Genomic DNA, 18,560 nt, shown 5'->3' with positions numbered 1-18,560 from the left:
ATTGAGGGCTCCAGGCCACAGAGCCCTGGGAAAAACAAGGGAGGCCCAGCAGAGGCCATAACCTTTGCCCTAGGTCAGTATCAGGTCAAGAGCACAGTTCCAATCTAAAGCAATCATGAAACAAAAATAAATTTAGAATTAATGCCTGAAGTTCAAATAAAATGCTGCAACACCCACCAGGATGCCTTCTCAAGTAGACATTCAGAGTTACAGATCTATCTTTTTATTTTCTTTTTCCCTGAGACAGAGTCTAGCTCTGGTGCCCATGCTGGAGTGCAGTGGTGTCAGCTCACTGCAACCTCCGCCTCCTAGGTTTAAGCGCTTCTCATGCCTCAGCCTCCCAACTAGCTGGGATTACAGGCATGCGCCACCATGCCCGGCTACCTTTTGTGTTTTTAGTAAAGACGGGGTTTCACCATGTTGGCCAGGCTGTTCTCAAACTCCTGACCTCACAATGCGCCTGCCTTGGCCTCCCAAAGTGCTGGGATTACAGGCATGAGCCACAGCATCCTGCCTACAGATCTGTCTTGGGCCAGGAAACAGTCACTTCTCCGTGGGAGTGGCCCTCACAGAGGTCCACACAGTCTCCAGGAGCTTTTCCCTTTGTTCCCACTCTGAGTGTCAGCTCAGGTACAAGAGAAAGAGACTCGCATCAGGTGGATGTGAGATCCACTTGGCTTGGAAGCCCCACCCCACAAGAGCCCAGAGCTCTTGTAACATTGTCATAGGTTCCATATGCCTTTGAGGGACATACCCAGTTATACGAGTCACTGCTCTCTGACACGCCCAAAGCTTGGGTTTCCCACCGTGGAACCCGCAGTCTCAATGCAATTTATCAATGAGAGGCCACAATTCCATACGCAATTTTGCCTACTATTACAGCTGACATGCCGTCTTTATCAGATTTCCACGGGAACAGAGCTAGAAAGCGAATCTATGGTCAAATATGTCCAAGAAAGAGAAGGGGTTTTGTTAACCTCGCACCCTGAAATGTATACTGTATTTTGCGAAGGATTCAGTTGTTTGGGTAAGAAGTAAGTAAAAATGAAGGTGAAAAACATGATAGAATGTGTTACTGTTTTCTTCATTGAGAAAGAACACTGTAGCATTGTATAGGCCAGGACATCGCTCAGGGTGCCTTCCTCCCTTAGCAAGCCCACATCTGTGTAGGGCACCCCTTGGGAGAGCCTGGTTTGCTGAGCACAGAAGCCTGTCCGCCTTGATAACAGTGTGCCTCAGCCTGCCGTTCTGCTGAAGAGGATTTTCCAGCTTGCCCTTCTGCTTAATGAAACCATTTTGATGGGAAGCTTCCAAAATTACGTTAAACTCTACCTTCTTCAATGGAGTGACTTCAACAGGCCCTTCTTTTTTCCAGGTTTCAGAGGCGTCCTGCAGCCCCCCATCTGGGAGGGTGGCTTATGGGTATCCTGAGTAGTGTGGCTTCCCAGGGGGCCACACCCCCAAGCCAGGGGCTCAGCCAACACCTACAAGGACACCAGGGCTGTGAGCTGGGGCAAGTTCTCCCAGATTCTCCTGGGATTAATGTTAGCATCACTGCCCACTACAGGAGCAGGAGTTTCCCAGAAAAGCAGAAAGTGCCGCCTCCATGGGCAGTTTGGGATGAGGGAGGAGCTGGAGCCTTTAACACATGCGCGACTTAATAACTTTCCTGCCTGTCCGCTGACTGTGATTTCATTTTCGCTGGTTGCCTGTCTCTAACAGTTCTTCCTTTCTGAAGTATTTTTCTTTTCCTCTCCTCCCCTGATTTTTTTTTCTCATTTCCAAAAAACTGGAAAGCCAGATTTCAAAGCTAATCAGAATGTTTGTAAAGAGTCTATAGACTTGGAAGGAAGTTTTGAGTGACTTTCCAGTGAAACAAACGATCTTTTCTGTCTGCTGTGCGTTCTCAAGCTTTTTGCCATTACCTCCAGGTTTTAGACTATTAAGAGTTTAAAATTTTGGTAATTCTGGCCAGGCACGGTGGCTTACGCCTGTAATCCTAGCACTTCGGGAGGCCAAGGCGGGCAGATTGCTTGAGGTCAGGAGTTATTCAGGCCCACCTGGTTGAAACTCCGTCTCTACCAAAAAAACACAAAACAAATTAGCCAGGCGTGATGGCGCCTGCCTGTGGTCCCAGCTACTCAGGAGGCTGAGGCAGAAGAATTGCTTGAACCCAGGAGGTGGAGGTTGCAGTGAGTCGAGGTCGTGCCACTGTACTCCAGTCTGGGCAACAGAGCGAGACCCTGTCTCAAAAAAGAAAAGAAAAAGAATTTAAAATTTAAGTAATTCTTTGAAAAAAACTAATTTCTAAGCTTCTTCATGTCAAGGACCTAATGCTTTATTTATGTTCAATAAAACTAGATATGTAAATAATTACTGTACTTTTGCTATACACCATAATTTACAGACTAGAAGACAGTTTGCTATAAAGAAAACCTCTGAAGATGCAAGTGAATACTATGAAAATTACATCGAAGAGCTGAAGAAACAAGGATTTCTACTAAGAGAACATTTCACACCTGAAGCAACCCAATTAGCATCTGAACAATTGCAAGCAGTAAGATTGATTTATAGTTTTTTTATTATTATATTTTTAATAGAAATGTTTTCTCTATTACAAATAAAAAACTGGGCCAGGCTTGGTGGCTCACGCTTGTATCCCAGCACTTTGGCAGGCCAAGGCAGGAGGATCACTTGAGGCCAGGAGTTCAAGACCAGCCTTGGTAACATGGAGAGACCCATTTCTACATAAACTGAAGAACATTAGCCAGGAATGGGGGTGTGCCTATAGTCTTAGCTACTCATGAGGCTGAAGCAGGAGGATCACTTGAATCCAGCAGTTTGAGGTTACAGCGAGCTATGATCATGCCACTGCACCCCAACCTGGGCGATACAAGATGACCCTGTCTCAAATAAATAAATAACTGGCAGGAGGGAAGAGGAGGAGTTCAGAAAAGGAAATGTGATCTCATAGAAAGGCATGGAAGTTGAGTGGCGAATGCGTTTTAGGACAAGCCACGAGACTTATTGCCTATTTCAGCAGCAGACGCTCCCAGCTTTTGCGAGACTTCTTTACAACTTAGGCCATGAGTCTGCATGTGTTGAATACGACTGCATGTGTTGAATACCACTGACGGGCCTAGAGCTTACAGGGTGAAGGAAAAAATAGAACAGGAAGAAAAGGGGGTAGGAAGGAATCAGAGAAGAGAGAATGGAGGGAGACAGAGGGTGGATCCAGTAGAGAGAGGATTTAGTTACCTGGCTGGGGATGACTCTCCTGGGCTGTGATTAATTATGTCTCCTCACACCTCTGTCCGTTGGCCCATGTGAGTTCTACACAAACTCACACATGATGACTTTTTGGTGGCGTTTCTATTTTCTTGTTGCAGTTGCTTTTGGAGGAAGTCATGACTTCAAGCACTCTGAGCCAAGAGGTGAGCGATTTAGTAGAGATGATTTGGGCAGAGGCGCTGGGCCACCTGGAACACATGCTTCTCAAGCCAGTGAACAGGATTAGCCTCAACGATGTAAGTCGGTGTGTCGCTGAAACAGAATGTGAGAAATCTGCCTCCTGGTTGATTGGTTTCAGCAATAACACGTGTGTTTGCATGCTGGTCTGACTGCTCTGGCATTCATTCCTAAATGTTCTTTCCTTGTACCCTGATGAAAGGGACCACTAACAGCACTAAGGAGAAAACCTTCTGAGAAACCTAGACATCGCTGTCTGTAAAATGTCAGCCTCAAGGCAGGCTTCTGGTGCTGGCCAATTAGGAGGACTGATCCTCTGTGCCAAGAGGTTTGCAGGAAGCTGAAGGGATATGGGTGGTCTTGGTCTCCAGTCAGATGCCCAGACCCCAACCCATTTCCTAGTGACTCCACAGTCTCCCACCTTCTGACCATCTGAGGAAAGGCAGGCATGCCTCCAGATCACCCGAAAATGTTCTTCCCTTCTTCATTAAGCATAACTGCGTGGAAAGAGCAGACAAAATAAGATATTCCCAATGGTACAACTTGTGCAACTGCATTGTTGTATTGAAATAATACGGTCAGTTTTCCTCTGTGGAATTAAACTAATTTATCTCAAGGAGAAAATGGCTAACTGGGGTAAAACCCATGAAGTACTTGTGTAATTAGAAACATGTTCAGGAGGTTTGTATCCCTGGTCTGATTCTGACAGCTTTCTAAATGTCTCATGTGAAAAGCTAGTCTATCACAGTTGCGTTAGTGTTTCTCTCTCTGTGTATATGTATGTAGATGTATCCACATATGTATAGAAATATAGGACTCTGGTTCTTTTCTCTAGTAAAACCGAGCCCAGTTTTGCAATAATCCTCATGGCATCATTACCACAACTAGAGGCGTCTCCAATAAAGATGAGCATTTGCTTTGTGATGGCTGTCCAGTAGAAAATGGAGAGTCTTGACATGTCCAACAATTATTCGTATAGTTTTGTGCGTGCTCCTTAATTTCTGTATGAAGATTTCATTTCATTAAGCACGTATGATCTTCTTTTGAAAGGTGAGCAAGGCAGAGGGGATTCTCCTTCTAGTAAAGGCAGCACTGAAAAATGGAGAAACGGCAGAGCAATTGCAAAAGATGATGACAGAGTTTTACAGACTGATACCTCACAAAGGCACAACGCCCAAAGAAGTGAACCTGGGACTATTGGCTAAGAAAGCAGACCTCTGCCAGGTAAACCTCTGAAATATAGAATTCAGTTTATTATAAAATATGTTGAGGGTGGGGGTCTTTAAAAATCATAAAATTGTCTCCAGAGTTGTGCTAGAAAATAAATTGTTGAACCATTTTAGAAAGCCCTGGATCCTCATGAAAGTTACTTAAACCATATTTTCAAATGTGAATATGTTGGCACAGTGACATAAATGCAGAAATAGGTTTAGAATTGCTATCTTGTAAACTAACTTTTCAGACCTTGGTATGAGTTCGGATCCTCTCTGCAGAAGAAATGGGAAACTGCAATTGACTGAAACAATGAGGACATTTACGACCTCGGACAATTAGAAGTCCAGCTGTGGGCTGCCTCCTGGCCCAGGTCACCCCGAGACTCAGTGTGTCAGTGTCATCATCAGGGTCTCAGCCTCCTTCCATCCCTCTGTACTTCTTGTAGAATGACGGCTCTGCTCTCAGCCCAGCTCCCTCATGATCCACATATGGCTGCAGTAGTTCGTAGTATCCCATCTGTAACAGTTCTTTTTGTGTCACGTAGAGGAAGCCCCTGGCAGACTTATAGTTCTCTGGTCAGAATGGAGTCGTGTGCACAATCTCAAGCCAGTCACTGGTGAGGAGATTGGAGCCACTGTGGCTGCTCAGAAATGGGCCACCTCCTCTGAGCTGCCAGGAGAGAAAGCAGGCTCAGTGAGTAGGGGAAGGCAGCCACAGCAGCCAACCCTGCCCTAGACAAGGCCGAAGTCACTCTCTTGGTCCGTGTTGCCTCATCTGGGCATGCAGGGATTGGGCCAAGATCAGAGATTCGTGTCCTAGACTTCAGAGGAGTTTATAGATGTGAAATTTTGCATGTTTGGGAAATAATCACTTTCAACAGATTCCCAGAGGAATCAGTAATCCAAAATACGGAAAGAACCGATCAATGAGAAAATATAAGACCCTTCCAAATTTAAAAATCTATGATTTACCTAATATCAAACATAAAGAATCTCAGTCGGCCAGTCGTGGTGGCTCACGCCTGTAAGCCCAGCACTTTGGGAGGCCAAGGCAGATGGATCACCAGTCAGGAGTTCGAGACCAGCCTGGCCAACATGGTGAAACCCTATCTCTATTAAAAATACAAAAAATTAGCTGGATGTGGTGGCATGCACCTGTAATCCCAGTTACTCAGGAGGCTGAGGCAGGAGAATTGCTTGAACCCAGGAGGCAGAGGTTGCAGTGAGTCAAGATCGTGCCACTGCACTCCAGCCTAGGCAACAAGAGCAAAACTCCATCTTTAAGAAAAAAAAACTCAATCATCAGTGTTGCTAAGAGTGAACGTATGGTGCCCATTCAAATGCAATTCAGGAGGCTAAGGTAGGAGGATCGCTTGAACCCAGGAGGTTGAGGCTGCAGTGAGCTATGGTCATGCCACTACACTCCAGTGTGGGTGAGAGCAAGACCCACTTTTCCCATCTTTTTGAGAAAGTGTTAATGTAATATAAATATTAATTTTGATATGTGGTGATTCTGACATCTGTCTATTATTTCCACCTACAGCTAATAAGAGACATGGTTAATGTCTGTGAAACGAATTTGTCCAAACCCAACCCACCATCCCTGGCCAAGTACCGAGCTTTGAGATGCAAAATTGAGCATGTTGAACAGAATACTGAAGAATTTCTCAGGGTTAGAAAAGAGGTTTTGCAGAATCATCACAGGTAAGCATAAAGGAAATATCTCAGGATCTGTTATGATATAATGCTCTTTGAGACTCTGTTAAGAGCTGATTACAGTAATTACCTACATAATTTAATCTTCAGCAACAAGCCACAGTAGCGGTGGTATGATGACAAATTACTTTTTTCTCTGTTCGTAATGGTGCCTGGGGCAGTCTTCTGTGCTTGAAAATACTCTCTGTATTCCACTCTGATTTCAAGGTTACCTAATCTTGTTGAGGGTTAAATTTAAAAATTTTAAATCGAAAGGTGTTTGAGTTTGTATGTTGTAGGTTATTACAGAGAAAAAGCCACTTACACTAAGATTTAAACACGCAGGAATATGGGTATGGCGTCTTCTAATGTGGCCTCTCTGTGGCATGAAAAACTGCACCTGAAAACCTGGAAAACACGTTCCTAAATACCAGTTACACTTGCGCCCTCACTCACTGTGCATGCCCGGGGTCCTGTGCTGATGGGCATTCTCCAGTAACACAAACATGATGGACCACCTGCTCAGACGAGCCCTCACTGGGTATCAGCACCCGAGGGTCACTGCGGCTGAGTCTGTGCCCAGCTGCTCGGTTCGGAAACTCCATTGTGTGCTTACTCTCGAGCATGGGACTGACTCTTGTTGACCTGGTGGTTCATTCCATTGCAGCAGCTCCTCTTCATCAGCTTGGCACAGCCCTTACAACGCATGGCGGTGAGTTGTAGCCGCATATACCAGCTTATGAGAGCCAGTTGTCAACATTTAAGAGATGTGGTGAGCTGGTTGTTAAACCATGGGTAGCTTGAAATTGGACACGGGGAGGATTTGCACCATGGAAATCAACAAATGCTGCAAATCAGGGCTGTGTGGGGCGTTGCTGCTGCTGTTTAGAGGGCTGGTTTTCCAGAGCCCCACTAAAACCACACCCAGCCACCCTTACCTTATGGCCTGATTCAGACCCGTCTACAATTATGTTCTACTTTCCTTGATCGTCCTCGAAATCCATTCCCCAAACCACTTCACATCTACTAAGATGGCTATGATTTCTTTTTAATGGAAAATTCTAAGTGTTGGTGAGGATAGAGAGAGACTGAAAGCCTCACACATTGATGATGAGAGGGAAAAATGATGCAGCCTCTGTTTGATGATTCCTCAACAAATTAAACATATGATTATGATAAGTCCCAGCAATTCCACTTCTAGTTCTATACTCAAAGGACTTGAAAGCAAGTACTTAAATAGGTACTTGTACATGAATATTCATAGCAACACTATTCATAACAGCCAAAAGGTGGAAATAACCCAAATGTTCATCAACAGGGAAGTGGATAAACAAAATACGATATGTAATAGAATATTATTCAGCCATGAAAAAGGAATGAAGTACTGACACATACTACAAATGAGTGAACCTCAAAAATATTATGCTGAGTGAAAGAAGCCACATATTGTACGATTCTGTTTATATGAAATATCTAGAATAGATAAATCCACAGAGATAGCAAATTGCATAGTACCATGAGAGGGAGGGATGGGGACTGACAGCCGAAAGGTACGGGTTTTCTTTTGGGCAAATAAAAATTTTGGAACTGAAGGTGTTGATTACATGACATTTTGAATGTTCTGTACTAAATACTACCGAATTGTACACTTAATAGTTAATTTTATCTTTTTTAAATTTCACTTTAATTTTTTAAAAATCTGGACTGGGGTTGGTGGCTCATGCCTGTAATTCCAGCACTTTGGGAGGTCGAGGTGGGCAGATCACTTGAGGTCAAGAGTGTGAGACCAGCCTGGGCAACATGGTGAAACCCTGTCTCTACTAAAAATACAAAAATCAGCCAGGCGTGGTGGCACACGTTTGTGGTCCCAGTTACTCCAGGGGCTGAGGCACAAGAATCGCTTGAACCCGGGAGGTGGAGGTTGCAGTGAGCCAGGCTTGCGCCATTGCACTCCAGCCTGGGAGACAGAAAAAGACTCTGTCTCAAAAACATTCATTCCTACAGACCTTCTCCAGATTTTGTTTTTATACGTAATCAAATTCTTTTGGTTTGACTTTTGACCCTCCCCTAGGTGTCTGCTGAGATCTATACTAATTAAGAATCCCCTGACATGGAAGGTAGAATCGGGAGGGCAATAAACTTTCTCCAGGAAGACAGGAAGAGCCACGTCAAGCCGCGGGAGTGGCAGCTGCAGTTCAGCCCTCCAGGGCTACCTGAGCAAGCCCGTGGCCAGACACCGCACCCCCTAAGTACAAAAGCAGTCACACGACTAAAGTGGGCTTCTTCCTAGGGAAAGATCCTGCTGCTGTGAAAAGTTAGATTTTCTTCATTTCATTTCACTAATCATGATTTCTTTATATTACTTTTTTTCTAGTTATAAAACTCATGGTCTTTGATAAAAGCTTAGAAAATATCTAAAAATATGAAGACGATTAAAAAGCACTCAACATCTCACCACCCAGAGACAACCCAGAGATAATATAACCACTGTTTTTTTTTTTTTTTTGAGACGGAGTCTTGCTCTGTCGCCCAGGCTGGAGTGCAGTGGCCGGATCTCAGCTCACTGCAAGCTCCGCCTCCCGGGTTCACGCCATTCTCCTGCCTCAGCCTCCCGAGTAGCTGGGACCACAGGCGCCACCACCTCGCCCGGCTAGTTTTTTTTTTTTTTTGTATTTTTTAGTAGAGACGGGGTTTCACCGTGTTAGCCAGGATGGTCTCGATATCCTGACCTCGTGATCCACCCGCCTCCGCCTCCCAAAGTGCTGGGATTACAGGCTTGAGCCACTGCGCCCGGCCATTTTTATTTTTATTTTTTGCAGAGAGCAGATAACCAGCAATAACTTAATTTGCCTGATGATGTTCCTTTTTCTTTTTTCTTTTTTTTTTTTTTGAGACGGAGTCTTGCTCTGTCGCCCAGGCTGGAGTGCAGTGGCCGGATCTCAGCTCACTGCAAGCTCCGCCTCCCGGGTTCACGCCATTCTCCTGCCTCAGCCTCCCGAGTAGCTAGGATTACAGGCGCCCGCCACCACGCCCGGCTAGTTTTTTGTATTTTTTTAGCAGAGACGGGGTTTCACTGTATTAGCCAGGATGGTCTCGATCCCCTGATCTCATGATCCGCCCGTCTCAGCCTCCCAAAGTGCTGGGATTACAGGCTTGAGCCACCGCGCCCGGCCAACCACTGTTAACATTTGGGTGTAGAACATAACCCAGCCTGAATCACCCCGATGCTGCTCACCCCGGGGGTGTGCTGAGCCAGCTCTGTGAAGGAAGAGCCCTGGTCTGGAATATTTGCTGAGTTCTGGGAAGCAAATACTCCCACCATAGCTAATGTCAAGGTACTGACCTGAGGCCACTGGACATGGGGTTGGGAGATGTGCCCTTCCTCCCACCACAGCTGCCCTCAGCCGTACCCCAGTCTCCCCCCACCACTGCCCCATCTTAGCTACCCACTCAGAGCCAGTGTGGGGTCTCTCTGTCCCTCATCCCCACATACCCGTGTTCTGTCAATTCTGCCTTCAAAGTGTCCTTCATCCGTCGGGTCACTTCCGTTCACCTCGCCGCCATCTTTAATCCGGGTCACGTTATCCCGTCTACAACGTCCTTCCGGATGTTCTCTCCACTCCTGCCCCGTCCACCCCGTAACAACCAGTGAGGGCTTCAAATAGACATTTTATGGCGCCACATTCCAACACATGTCACCTCCCAAGAGAGGCCTTTCTTGACAGCCCCCTCTCCAAACCTGGTTGGTTTTCTAAACAGCACTTAAAAATAAGGTCTTTGATAACTTTTTTTTTTCTTTTTCTGAGACGGAGTCTTGCTTTGTCGCCAGGCTGGAGTGCGCAATGGCGCGATTTTGGCTCACTGCAACCTCCGCCTCCCAGCTTCAAGCAGTTCTCCTGCCTCAGCCTCCTCAGTAGCTGGGACTACAGGTGTGCACCACCACGCCCCACTAATTTTTGTATTTTTAGTAGAAATGGGGTTTCACCATGTTGGCCAGGATGGTCTCGATCTCCTGACCTTGTGATCTGCCTGCCTCGGCCTCCCAAAGTGCTGGGGTTATAGGCGTGAGCCACCATACCCGGCCGATAACTTTGTTTTCTTTGAGACAGAGTCTCGTTCTGTCACCCAGGCTGGAGTGTGGTGACATGATCTCGGCTCACTGCAACCTCTACACCACCCCCTGCCCCGGGTTCAAGTGATTCTCCTTTCTCAGCCTCCTGAGTAGCTGAGACTACAGGTGTGCACCACCATGCCCTGCTAATTTTTGTATTTTTAGGAGAGATGGGGTTTCACCATGTTGCCCAGGCTGGTCTTAAACTTCCGGGCTCAAGTGATCCAACTGTCTTGGCCTCCCAAAGTGTTGGGATTATAGACCTGAGCCACCACGCCCAGCCAGAAGTTGCATTCTTTTTTTTTTTTTTTTTTGTTAAGAGACATGGTGTGGGCCGGGCACGGTGGCTCAAGCCCGTAATCCCAGCAGTTTGGGAGGCCGAGACGGGCGGATCACGAGGTCAGGAGATCGAGACCAGCCTGGCTAACACGGTGAAACCCCGTCTCTACTAAAAATACAAAAAACTAGCCGGGCGAGGTGGCGGGCGCCTGTAGTCCCAGCTATTTGGGAGGCTGAGGCAGGAGAATGGCGTAAACCTGGGAGGCAGAGCTTGTAGTGAGCTGAGATCCGGCCACTGCACTCCAGCCTGGGTGACAGAGCGAGACTCTGTCTCAAAAAAAAAAAAAAGAGACATGGTGTGGCTCTGTTGCCCAGAACAAGAATTATACATTCCATATACTATTATATATTTGACAAAATTGGGATCATACTATGTATAAAGTTTTGTAATCTACTTTTAAATTTTATATTTTACTGTATGCTTTACTACATATCCTTATTTGTTTAAAGAATTTGATTTTTTTAATACCTGCATAATACTTCTAAGATATGTTGTGTTGTGACTCATTGACTCGGTTTCCTGATAATGGACATTTGGACTCTTTTGGGATTTCTTCTGCTATAATGACTTTTTGTTTTGTTTCCAATTATGTAATCTAAAGGCTTTTCTTCTAATTTTTACAGTAAGAGTCCAGTGGATATCTTGCAGATATTTAGAGTTGGCAGAGTGATCGAAACCACAGAGTTTCTGAGCAAACTTGGCAATGTGAGGCCCTTGTTGCATGGTTCTCCTGTACGAAACATCGTAGGAATCTTGTGTCGGTAAGAGTAGCCATCTTTATTTTTCAAAAACTTCAGCCTCACAAACGTAAAGTGTTTTACTTTTTTTTTTTTCCTACTTTTTTTCTATATTACATGGGTCTTTTCAGTTAAAATCAGCTAGCTTACTGCATTCTGGAGAGAATTGCACAGTTTATAGTGAAGTGTGTGATGTAAATTACATATTTATGGCTGGGCATGGTGGGTCACACCTGTAATCCTACCACTTTGGGAGGCTGAGGCAAAAGAATCACTTGAGGCCAGGGGTTCAAGACCAGCCTGGAAAACCAGCAAGACCTCATCTCTATTTTGAAAAATTATGTATTTATCATTTTTAAAATGTAGTACATAGGTATGAATTGCTTCTTGCAGACTGTATCATAAGAAGAAAAGTGATTCTATATTCATGACTCTTCCGTGTGTATCTAATCTAGGGATAGCCCAATATTTAAAGAGAAGAGTCCAGAAATTAGAGTGCTCACCAGACAACATGAGCTGTTTATTTGAAACTTAACTCTAAGATTCTGTTTGCTTTGAATTACTACTTAATATTAGGGCTGAAACAAGTCACAGGAGCAGGAGAAAATATAATTAAATGTAGATCCATTAATTACTCAGAAGAAACTTAAAAAGAAACATACAAGATCTACCTGGGGAAAAAAAAGAAAAAACAAAAACCCATTAAACTGCTACTGAGGGACCCAGAAGACAACTTGCGTTAATCAGAAGGATGCCAGTTTTTCTTGGATTAATCTATAGATTTAGTGCTATCATGATAAAATTACCAAAAAGATTTTTTTAAAGAAGTGAAAAGCTGATTCTACAACACATTTTTTTAAATTTTGAAATTACCAGAATAATTCTGGAAAAGAAGCATAATGAGGGTGACATTAATATTAAACACAAGTGAACTCAAAAACACAGAAGATTTAGGATATGATACAAGTAGATCTTATCTCTGTGGAAGAAAGACAAGTTCTTCAATACTATCTATAGAGATGAATGGGTAACCACAAGGAAAAAATATAAAGTTGGACCCTTACCTCATTTCTCATACTTAAACTCCAGATAGAGCATATATTTAAATATTTAAAATTAAACCATAAAAGTATACTGAATGAAAAATGGGAGAATCTTTTAAAAATAATCTTTACATAGGTATGAACTTTTTAAGTAGGACCAAAACCCAAAAGCTGTTTTACGAAATTCATTCAATCTCCTAATATGAAATTCAAACAAGCCGGGCGCGGTGGCTCACGCCTGTAATCCCAGCACTTTGGGAGACTGAGGGGGGTGGATCACAAGGTTGGGAGATCAAGACTATCCTGGCTAACACGGTGAAACCCCGTCTCTACTAAAAATACCACAAATTAGCCGGGCGTGGTGGCGGGCGCTTGTAGTCCCAACTACTCGGGAGGCTGAGGCAGGAGAATGTTGTGAACCCGGGAGGTGGAGCTTGCAGTGAGCTGAGGTCGCATCACTGCACTCCTGTCTGGACGACACAGCGAGACTCCGTCTCAAAAAAAAAAAAAAAAAAATTCAAACAATAGATGTTTATATAATAAAAGGCAGAAATCTCCCTTTACTTGTGTTCCTAGAAACAACTATGGTTTCACCCTGATTGCAGAGTTATCTGAACGCCAGAAGTTCAGTAGGAACCTGCCAAAGTTCTGAGCGAGGCAGAGATGCAGTCAGCGTTGGGCTTACGCCTTATCCTGCCCTTCTCTTTTCAGAGGGTTGCTTTTACCCAAAGTAGTGGAAGATCATGGTGTGCAAAGAACAGACGTCGGAAACCTTGGAAGTGGGATTTATTTCAGTGATTCGCTCAGGTATGTTCGATCCTTAATCACAGAATCGTTACTACTTGCTGTGTGTTTTCTTTTGTCTCTCCTTGGTGAGGGAGTTTCTCAACAAAACACAGATTTATCTATTATATATGACCTCAATATGCCTGGAATACTATTTCACCTTCAACATCCTTGATAATGTTTAAATCTGCCTTTGGGTCAGACATGGTGGCTCACGCCTATAATCCCAGCTCTTTGGGAGGCCAGGGCAGGAGGATCGCTTGAGGCCAGGAGTTTAAAACCAGTCTAGGCAACATAGCGAGACCCAATCTCTACAAAAAATTTAAAAAATTAGCTGTGCGTGGTGGCGCTAATAGAACCTATAGTTCTAGCTACTGGAGGGGGCTGAGGCAGGAGGATCACTTGAGTCCAGGAGTTGAAGGCTGGAATGAGCTATGATTATGCCACTGCAGTCCAGCGTGGGCAACACAGTGAGAAGAACTCCATGTACATCATCTGCCAACCTCATAATTGGTATTGTGACATCATTTCATGCAAGGAAACAGACTCAGGGAGGTCAGGGAACTTGCCTAAGGTTGCAGAGCTAATTAAAGGGTGGAGACTGAGTTCAGGCCCAGGACAAAGGATAATGATCCAAGATATTTAAAAGAGTTCCTACAAATCAATAAGGAAAAGATAAGCAGCCCTGTAAGCAGATGTGCAAAAGACTTGAATAGAAACTTAATAGCAAAGAAAACGAGCTGGGGCCAGGTGCAGTGGTTCATGCCTATAATCCCAGCACTTTGGGAGGCCAAGGCAGGTAGATCACTTGAGGCCAGGAGTTTGAGACCAGCCTGGCCGATGTGGCGAAACCCCATCTCTACTAAAAATACACAAATTAGCTGGGCGTGGTGGCGTGCACCTGTAGTCCCAGCTACTCAAGAGGGTGAGACAGGAGAATCGCTTGAACCCAGGAAGCAGCGATTGCAGTGAGCCAAGATCACACCACTGCACTCCAGCCTGGGTGACAGAGCAAGACTGTGTCTCAAAAAATGAGCTGAGTGCAGTGACACACACCTGTAGTGCCAGCTACTGAGGAGTTTGAGGCAGAAAGATTGCTCAACTCCAGGAGTTTGAGATTAGCCTGGGCAACACAGCAAGAACTCATCTCTAAAAAAACTTTTTAAAATTAGCCAGGCATTGTGTCATGCACCTGTAGTCCAAACTACTCAGGAGGCTGAGGCAGGAGGATTGCTTGAGTCCAGCAGTCCAAGGCCACAGTGAGATATGACTGAACCACTACCACCAGCTTGGGAGACAAAGTGAGACCCAGTCTCTCAAGACAAAAAAAAAAAGGAAAAGAAAAAGAGAGCACGGTAATAACAGAACACTGGAAATCATGCAGATGTCCATCGACAGTGGAATGGAGCTGTACGTTTTGGTGGAGTCCCACATGAAGTCCTATCCTGCAGTTTAAACAAGTGGACTGTGGCTACACATGTCAAATGGATGAGCCTTAAGACCTTAGTGGAGCAAACGTTACTAGATGATTCTATATACAGGCATACCTTGGAGATATTGAGGGTTTGATTCCACACTACTGCAATATAGCAAATATTGTAGTAAAGTGAGTCACACAGTTTTGGTTTCCCAATGAGTATAAAAGGTTTACACTTTAGTCTATTAAGTGTGCAATAGCATTGTTTTAAAAAAACAAATGTACATACCTTAATTTTAACATACTTTATTTTTTTTTATTTTTTATTTTTTTGGAGACGGAGTCTCGCTCTGTCGCCCAGGCTGGAGTGCAGTGGCTGGATCTCAGCTCACTGCAAGCTCCGCCTCCCGGGTTTATGCCATTCTCCTGCCTCAGCCTCCCGAGTAGCTGGGACTACAGGCGCCCGCCACCTCTCCCGGCTAGTTTTTTGTAGAGACGGGGTTTTAGTAGAGACGGGGTTTCACCGCGTTCGCCAGGATGGTCTCGATCTCCTGACCTCGTGATCCGCCCGTCTCGGCCTCCCAAAGTGCTGGGATTACAGGCTTGAGCCACCGCGCCCGGCCTAACATACTTTATTACTAAAAATGCTAATGATCATCTGAGCCTTCAGTGAGCCATTGTCTTTTTGCTGGTGGACGGTCTTGTCTCAGTGTCGATGACTGCTGACTGATGAGGGTGGCGGTTGCTGAAAGTTGAGGTGGCTGTGGCAATTTCTTAAAACAAGACAACAATGAAGTTTGCCTCAGCAATCGACTCTTCCTTTCATGAAAGCTTTCTCTGTAGTATGAGATGCTATTTGATAGCATTTACCTACCATAGAGCTTCCTTGAAAATTGGAGTCAATTATCTCAAACACTGCTGCTGCTTTATCCACTAAGTTTATATAATATTCAGAATTCTTTGTTGTCAGTTCAACAATGTTCACAACATCTTTACCAGGAATGGATTCCATCTTAAGAAACCACTTTCTTCACTCATTCATAAGAAGCAACCCCACATTCATTCAAGTTTGATCATGAGATTGCAGCAATTCAGTCCCATCTTCAGGCTCCAATTCTAATTTCCGTTCTCCTGCTGCTTCTGCCACATCTATAGTGACTTCCTCCACTGAAGTTTGAACCCCTCAAAGTCACCCAAGGTAGTTAGAGTAAACTTCTTCCAAATCCCTGTTAACACTGATATGCTGACCTCCTCTCATAACTCATCAAATGGTCTTAAGGGCAAGGAGAATAGCGAGTCTTTTTGAGAAGGTTTTCTTTTTTTTTTGAGACAGAGTCTCGCTTAGTCGCCCAGGCTGGAGTGCAGTGGCGCGATCTCGGCTCACTGCAAGCTCCACCTCCCGGGTTCATGCCATTCTCCTGCCTCAGCCTCCCGAGTAGCTGGGACTACAGGCGCCCGCTGCCTCGCCCAGCTAATTTTTTGCATTTTTAGTAGAGACGGGGTTTCACCGTGTTAGCCAGGATGGTCTCGATCTCCTGACCTCGTGATCCGCCCGCCTCGGCCTCCCAAAGTGCTGGGATTACAGGCGTGAGCCACCGCGCCCGGCCGAAGGTTTTCAATTTACTTTGTCCAGATCCATCGAAAGAATCACTGTCTATGGCAGCTATGGCCTTACAAAATGTATTCTTTTCTTTTTAGAGTTGGGGTCTTGCTCCATCATTGCCCAGGTGAGAGTACAGTAAGATGTAAACATAGCTCTCTGGAACCTCAAACTGCTGAACTCAAGTGATCATCCCACCTCAGACTCCTGGGATTACAGGCATACGTGGCCAACATGTATTTCTTTTCTCTTTTTTTTGAGATGGAGTTTGCTCTTGTTGCTCAGGCTGGAGTGCAATGGCATGATCTCGGCTCACTGCAACCTCTGCCTCCCGGGTTCAAGTGATTCTCCTGTCTCAGCCTCCTGAGTAGCTGGGATTACAGGTGCATGCCACCACGCCCGGCTAATTTTTGTATTTTTAGTAGAGACGGGGTTTCCTCATATTGGGCAGGCTGGTCTCGAACTCCTGAGCTCAGGTGATCTGCCTGCCTTGGCCTCCCAAAGTGCTGGGATTATAGGCGTGAGCCACTCCGCCCAGCCCAAAATGTATTTCTTAAATAATAAGACTTGAAAGGTGAAATTACTCCTTGATCCATGGCTGCAGAATGGAAATTGTGTTAGCAGGCACGAAAACAACACGCTCCTTGTACCTCTCCCTCAGAGCTCTTGGATGACTGGGCGCTTTGCCCGTGAGCAGTTGTATTTTGAAAAGAACCTTTTTTGTTGAGCAGTAGATCTCTATATTGGGCTTAAAATTCAATAAGCCGTTCTGTAAACAGATGTGCTGTCATCCAGGTTTTGTTGTTCCATTCATAGAGCACCGAAAGAGTAGATTCAGCACAATTCTTAAGGGCCCTGAGGTTTTTGGAATGGTAGGTGAGCACTGGCTTCAGCTTACAGTCACCAGCTGCATTAGCCCCTGACAAGAGTTATCCTGTCGTCTGAAGCCTTGAAGCCAGCCATTGACTTCTCTAGCTGTGGAAGTCCTAGATGGCATTTTCTTCCAATAGAAGGCTATTTTGTCTACATGGAAAATCTGTTGTTTAGTGAAGTCACCTGCATCAGTGATCTTAGCTAGATCTTCTGGAGAACTTGCTACAGCTTCTACATTGGCTTTGGCTGGTTCACCTTGCATTGTTATGTTATGGAGATGGCTTCTTTCCTTACACCTCAGACAACCTCTGCTAGCTTCAAGCCTTCCTTCTGTGGTTTCCTCGCCTCTCTGAGCCTTCATAGAATTGAACAGAGTTGGGGCCTTGCTCTGGATTAGGCTTTGGCTTAGGAGAATGCTGTGGCTGGTGTGATCTTCTATGCAGACCATTAGAATTTTCTTCACATCAGCAATAAGGCTGTTTTGCTTTCTTATCATTCCTATGTTCACTGGAGCAGCACTTTTAATTTCCTTCAAAAATTGTTTCTTTACATTCACCGCTTGGATAACTGTTTGCCACAAGAGGCCTAGCTTTCAGCCTGTCTTGGTTTTCAACATGCCTTCCTCACCAAGCTTAATCATTTCTAGCTTTCGATTTACATTGAAAGATGTACAACCCTTTCTTTCACTTGAACACTTAGAGGCCACTGTAGGGTTATTATTAATTGGCCTAATTTCAATATTGTTGTGTCTCAGGGAATAGGGAGGCCAGAGAAGAAGGAGAGAGATGAGGAAACCAGTGGTCAGTGGAGTAGTCAGAACACACAAAACATTTACCAAGCTCGCCACCTTATGTGGGTACAGTTCGTTGTACCCAAAACAATTTCAATAGTAGCATCACAGATCATTGATCACATATCGCCATTACAACTATAATAAAAATGAAAAGGTTTGAAACATTGGGAGAATTACCAAAATGAGACACAGAGACACAAAGGAAGCACATGCTGTTAAAAAAAAAAAAATGGCACCAGTAGACCTGCTCAACATGGAGTTGCCACAAATCTTCAATTTGTAAAAAAAAAAAAAAAAAAAAAAAAGGAATATCTGCAAAGTGCAATAAAACGAGGTATGCCTGTATGTGCAAGGCTCGAAAACAAGCAGAAGTATACATTACATTGTTGAGAGACATAAATCTTTGCATTAATACTATGAAAGAAAATAGGCCAGGCACAGTGCCTCCAGCCAGTAATCCTAACCCTTTGGGAGACCAAGGTG

At 44.7% G+C, this 18,560-nt stretch overlaps 1 protein-coding gene across 1 annotated transcript in view; it reads left to right on the top strand.

Moving 5' to 3' along the window:
* LOC105490236 (poly(ADP-ribose) polymerase family member 4) overlaps nucleotides 1-18,560 on the top strand; it is a 92,725-nt gene that overhangs the window by 14,110 nt on the left and 60,055 nt on the right. Inside the window, exons 7-12 of the mRNA XM_071081530.1 lie at nucleotides 2,408-2,557; nucleotides 3,390-3,527; nucleotides 4,519-4,692; nucleotides 6,226-6,386; nucleotides 11,452-11,589; nucleotides 13,320-13,415. Of these exons, the coding sequence (XP_070937631.1) occupies nucleotides 2,408-2,557; nucleotides 3,390-3,527; nucleotides 4,519-4,692; nucleotides 6,226-6,386; nucleotides 11,452-11,589; nucleotides 13,320-13,415 (857 nt within the window). The remainder of the gene's footprint in view (nucleotides 1-2,407; nucleotides 2,558-3,389; nucleotides 3,528-4,518; nucleotides 4,693-6,225; nucleotides 6,387-11,451; nucleotides 11,590-13,319; nucleotides 13,416-18,560) is intronic.

Source organism: Macaca nemestrina, chromosome 16 (assembly GCF_043159975.1).
Source record: "Macaca nemestrina isolate mMacNem1 chromosome 16, mMacNem.hap1, whole genome shotgun sequence".
In the NCBI taxonomy this organism is placed as follows: Eukaryota; Metazoa; Chordata; class Mammalia; order Primates; family Cercopithecidae; genus Macaca; species Macaca nemestrina.
This window is presented reverse-complemented; position numbering and strand designations above follow the sequence as displayed.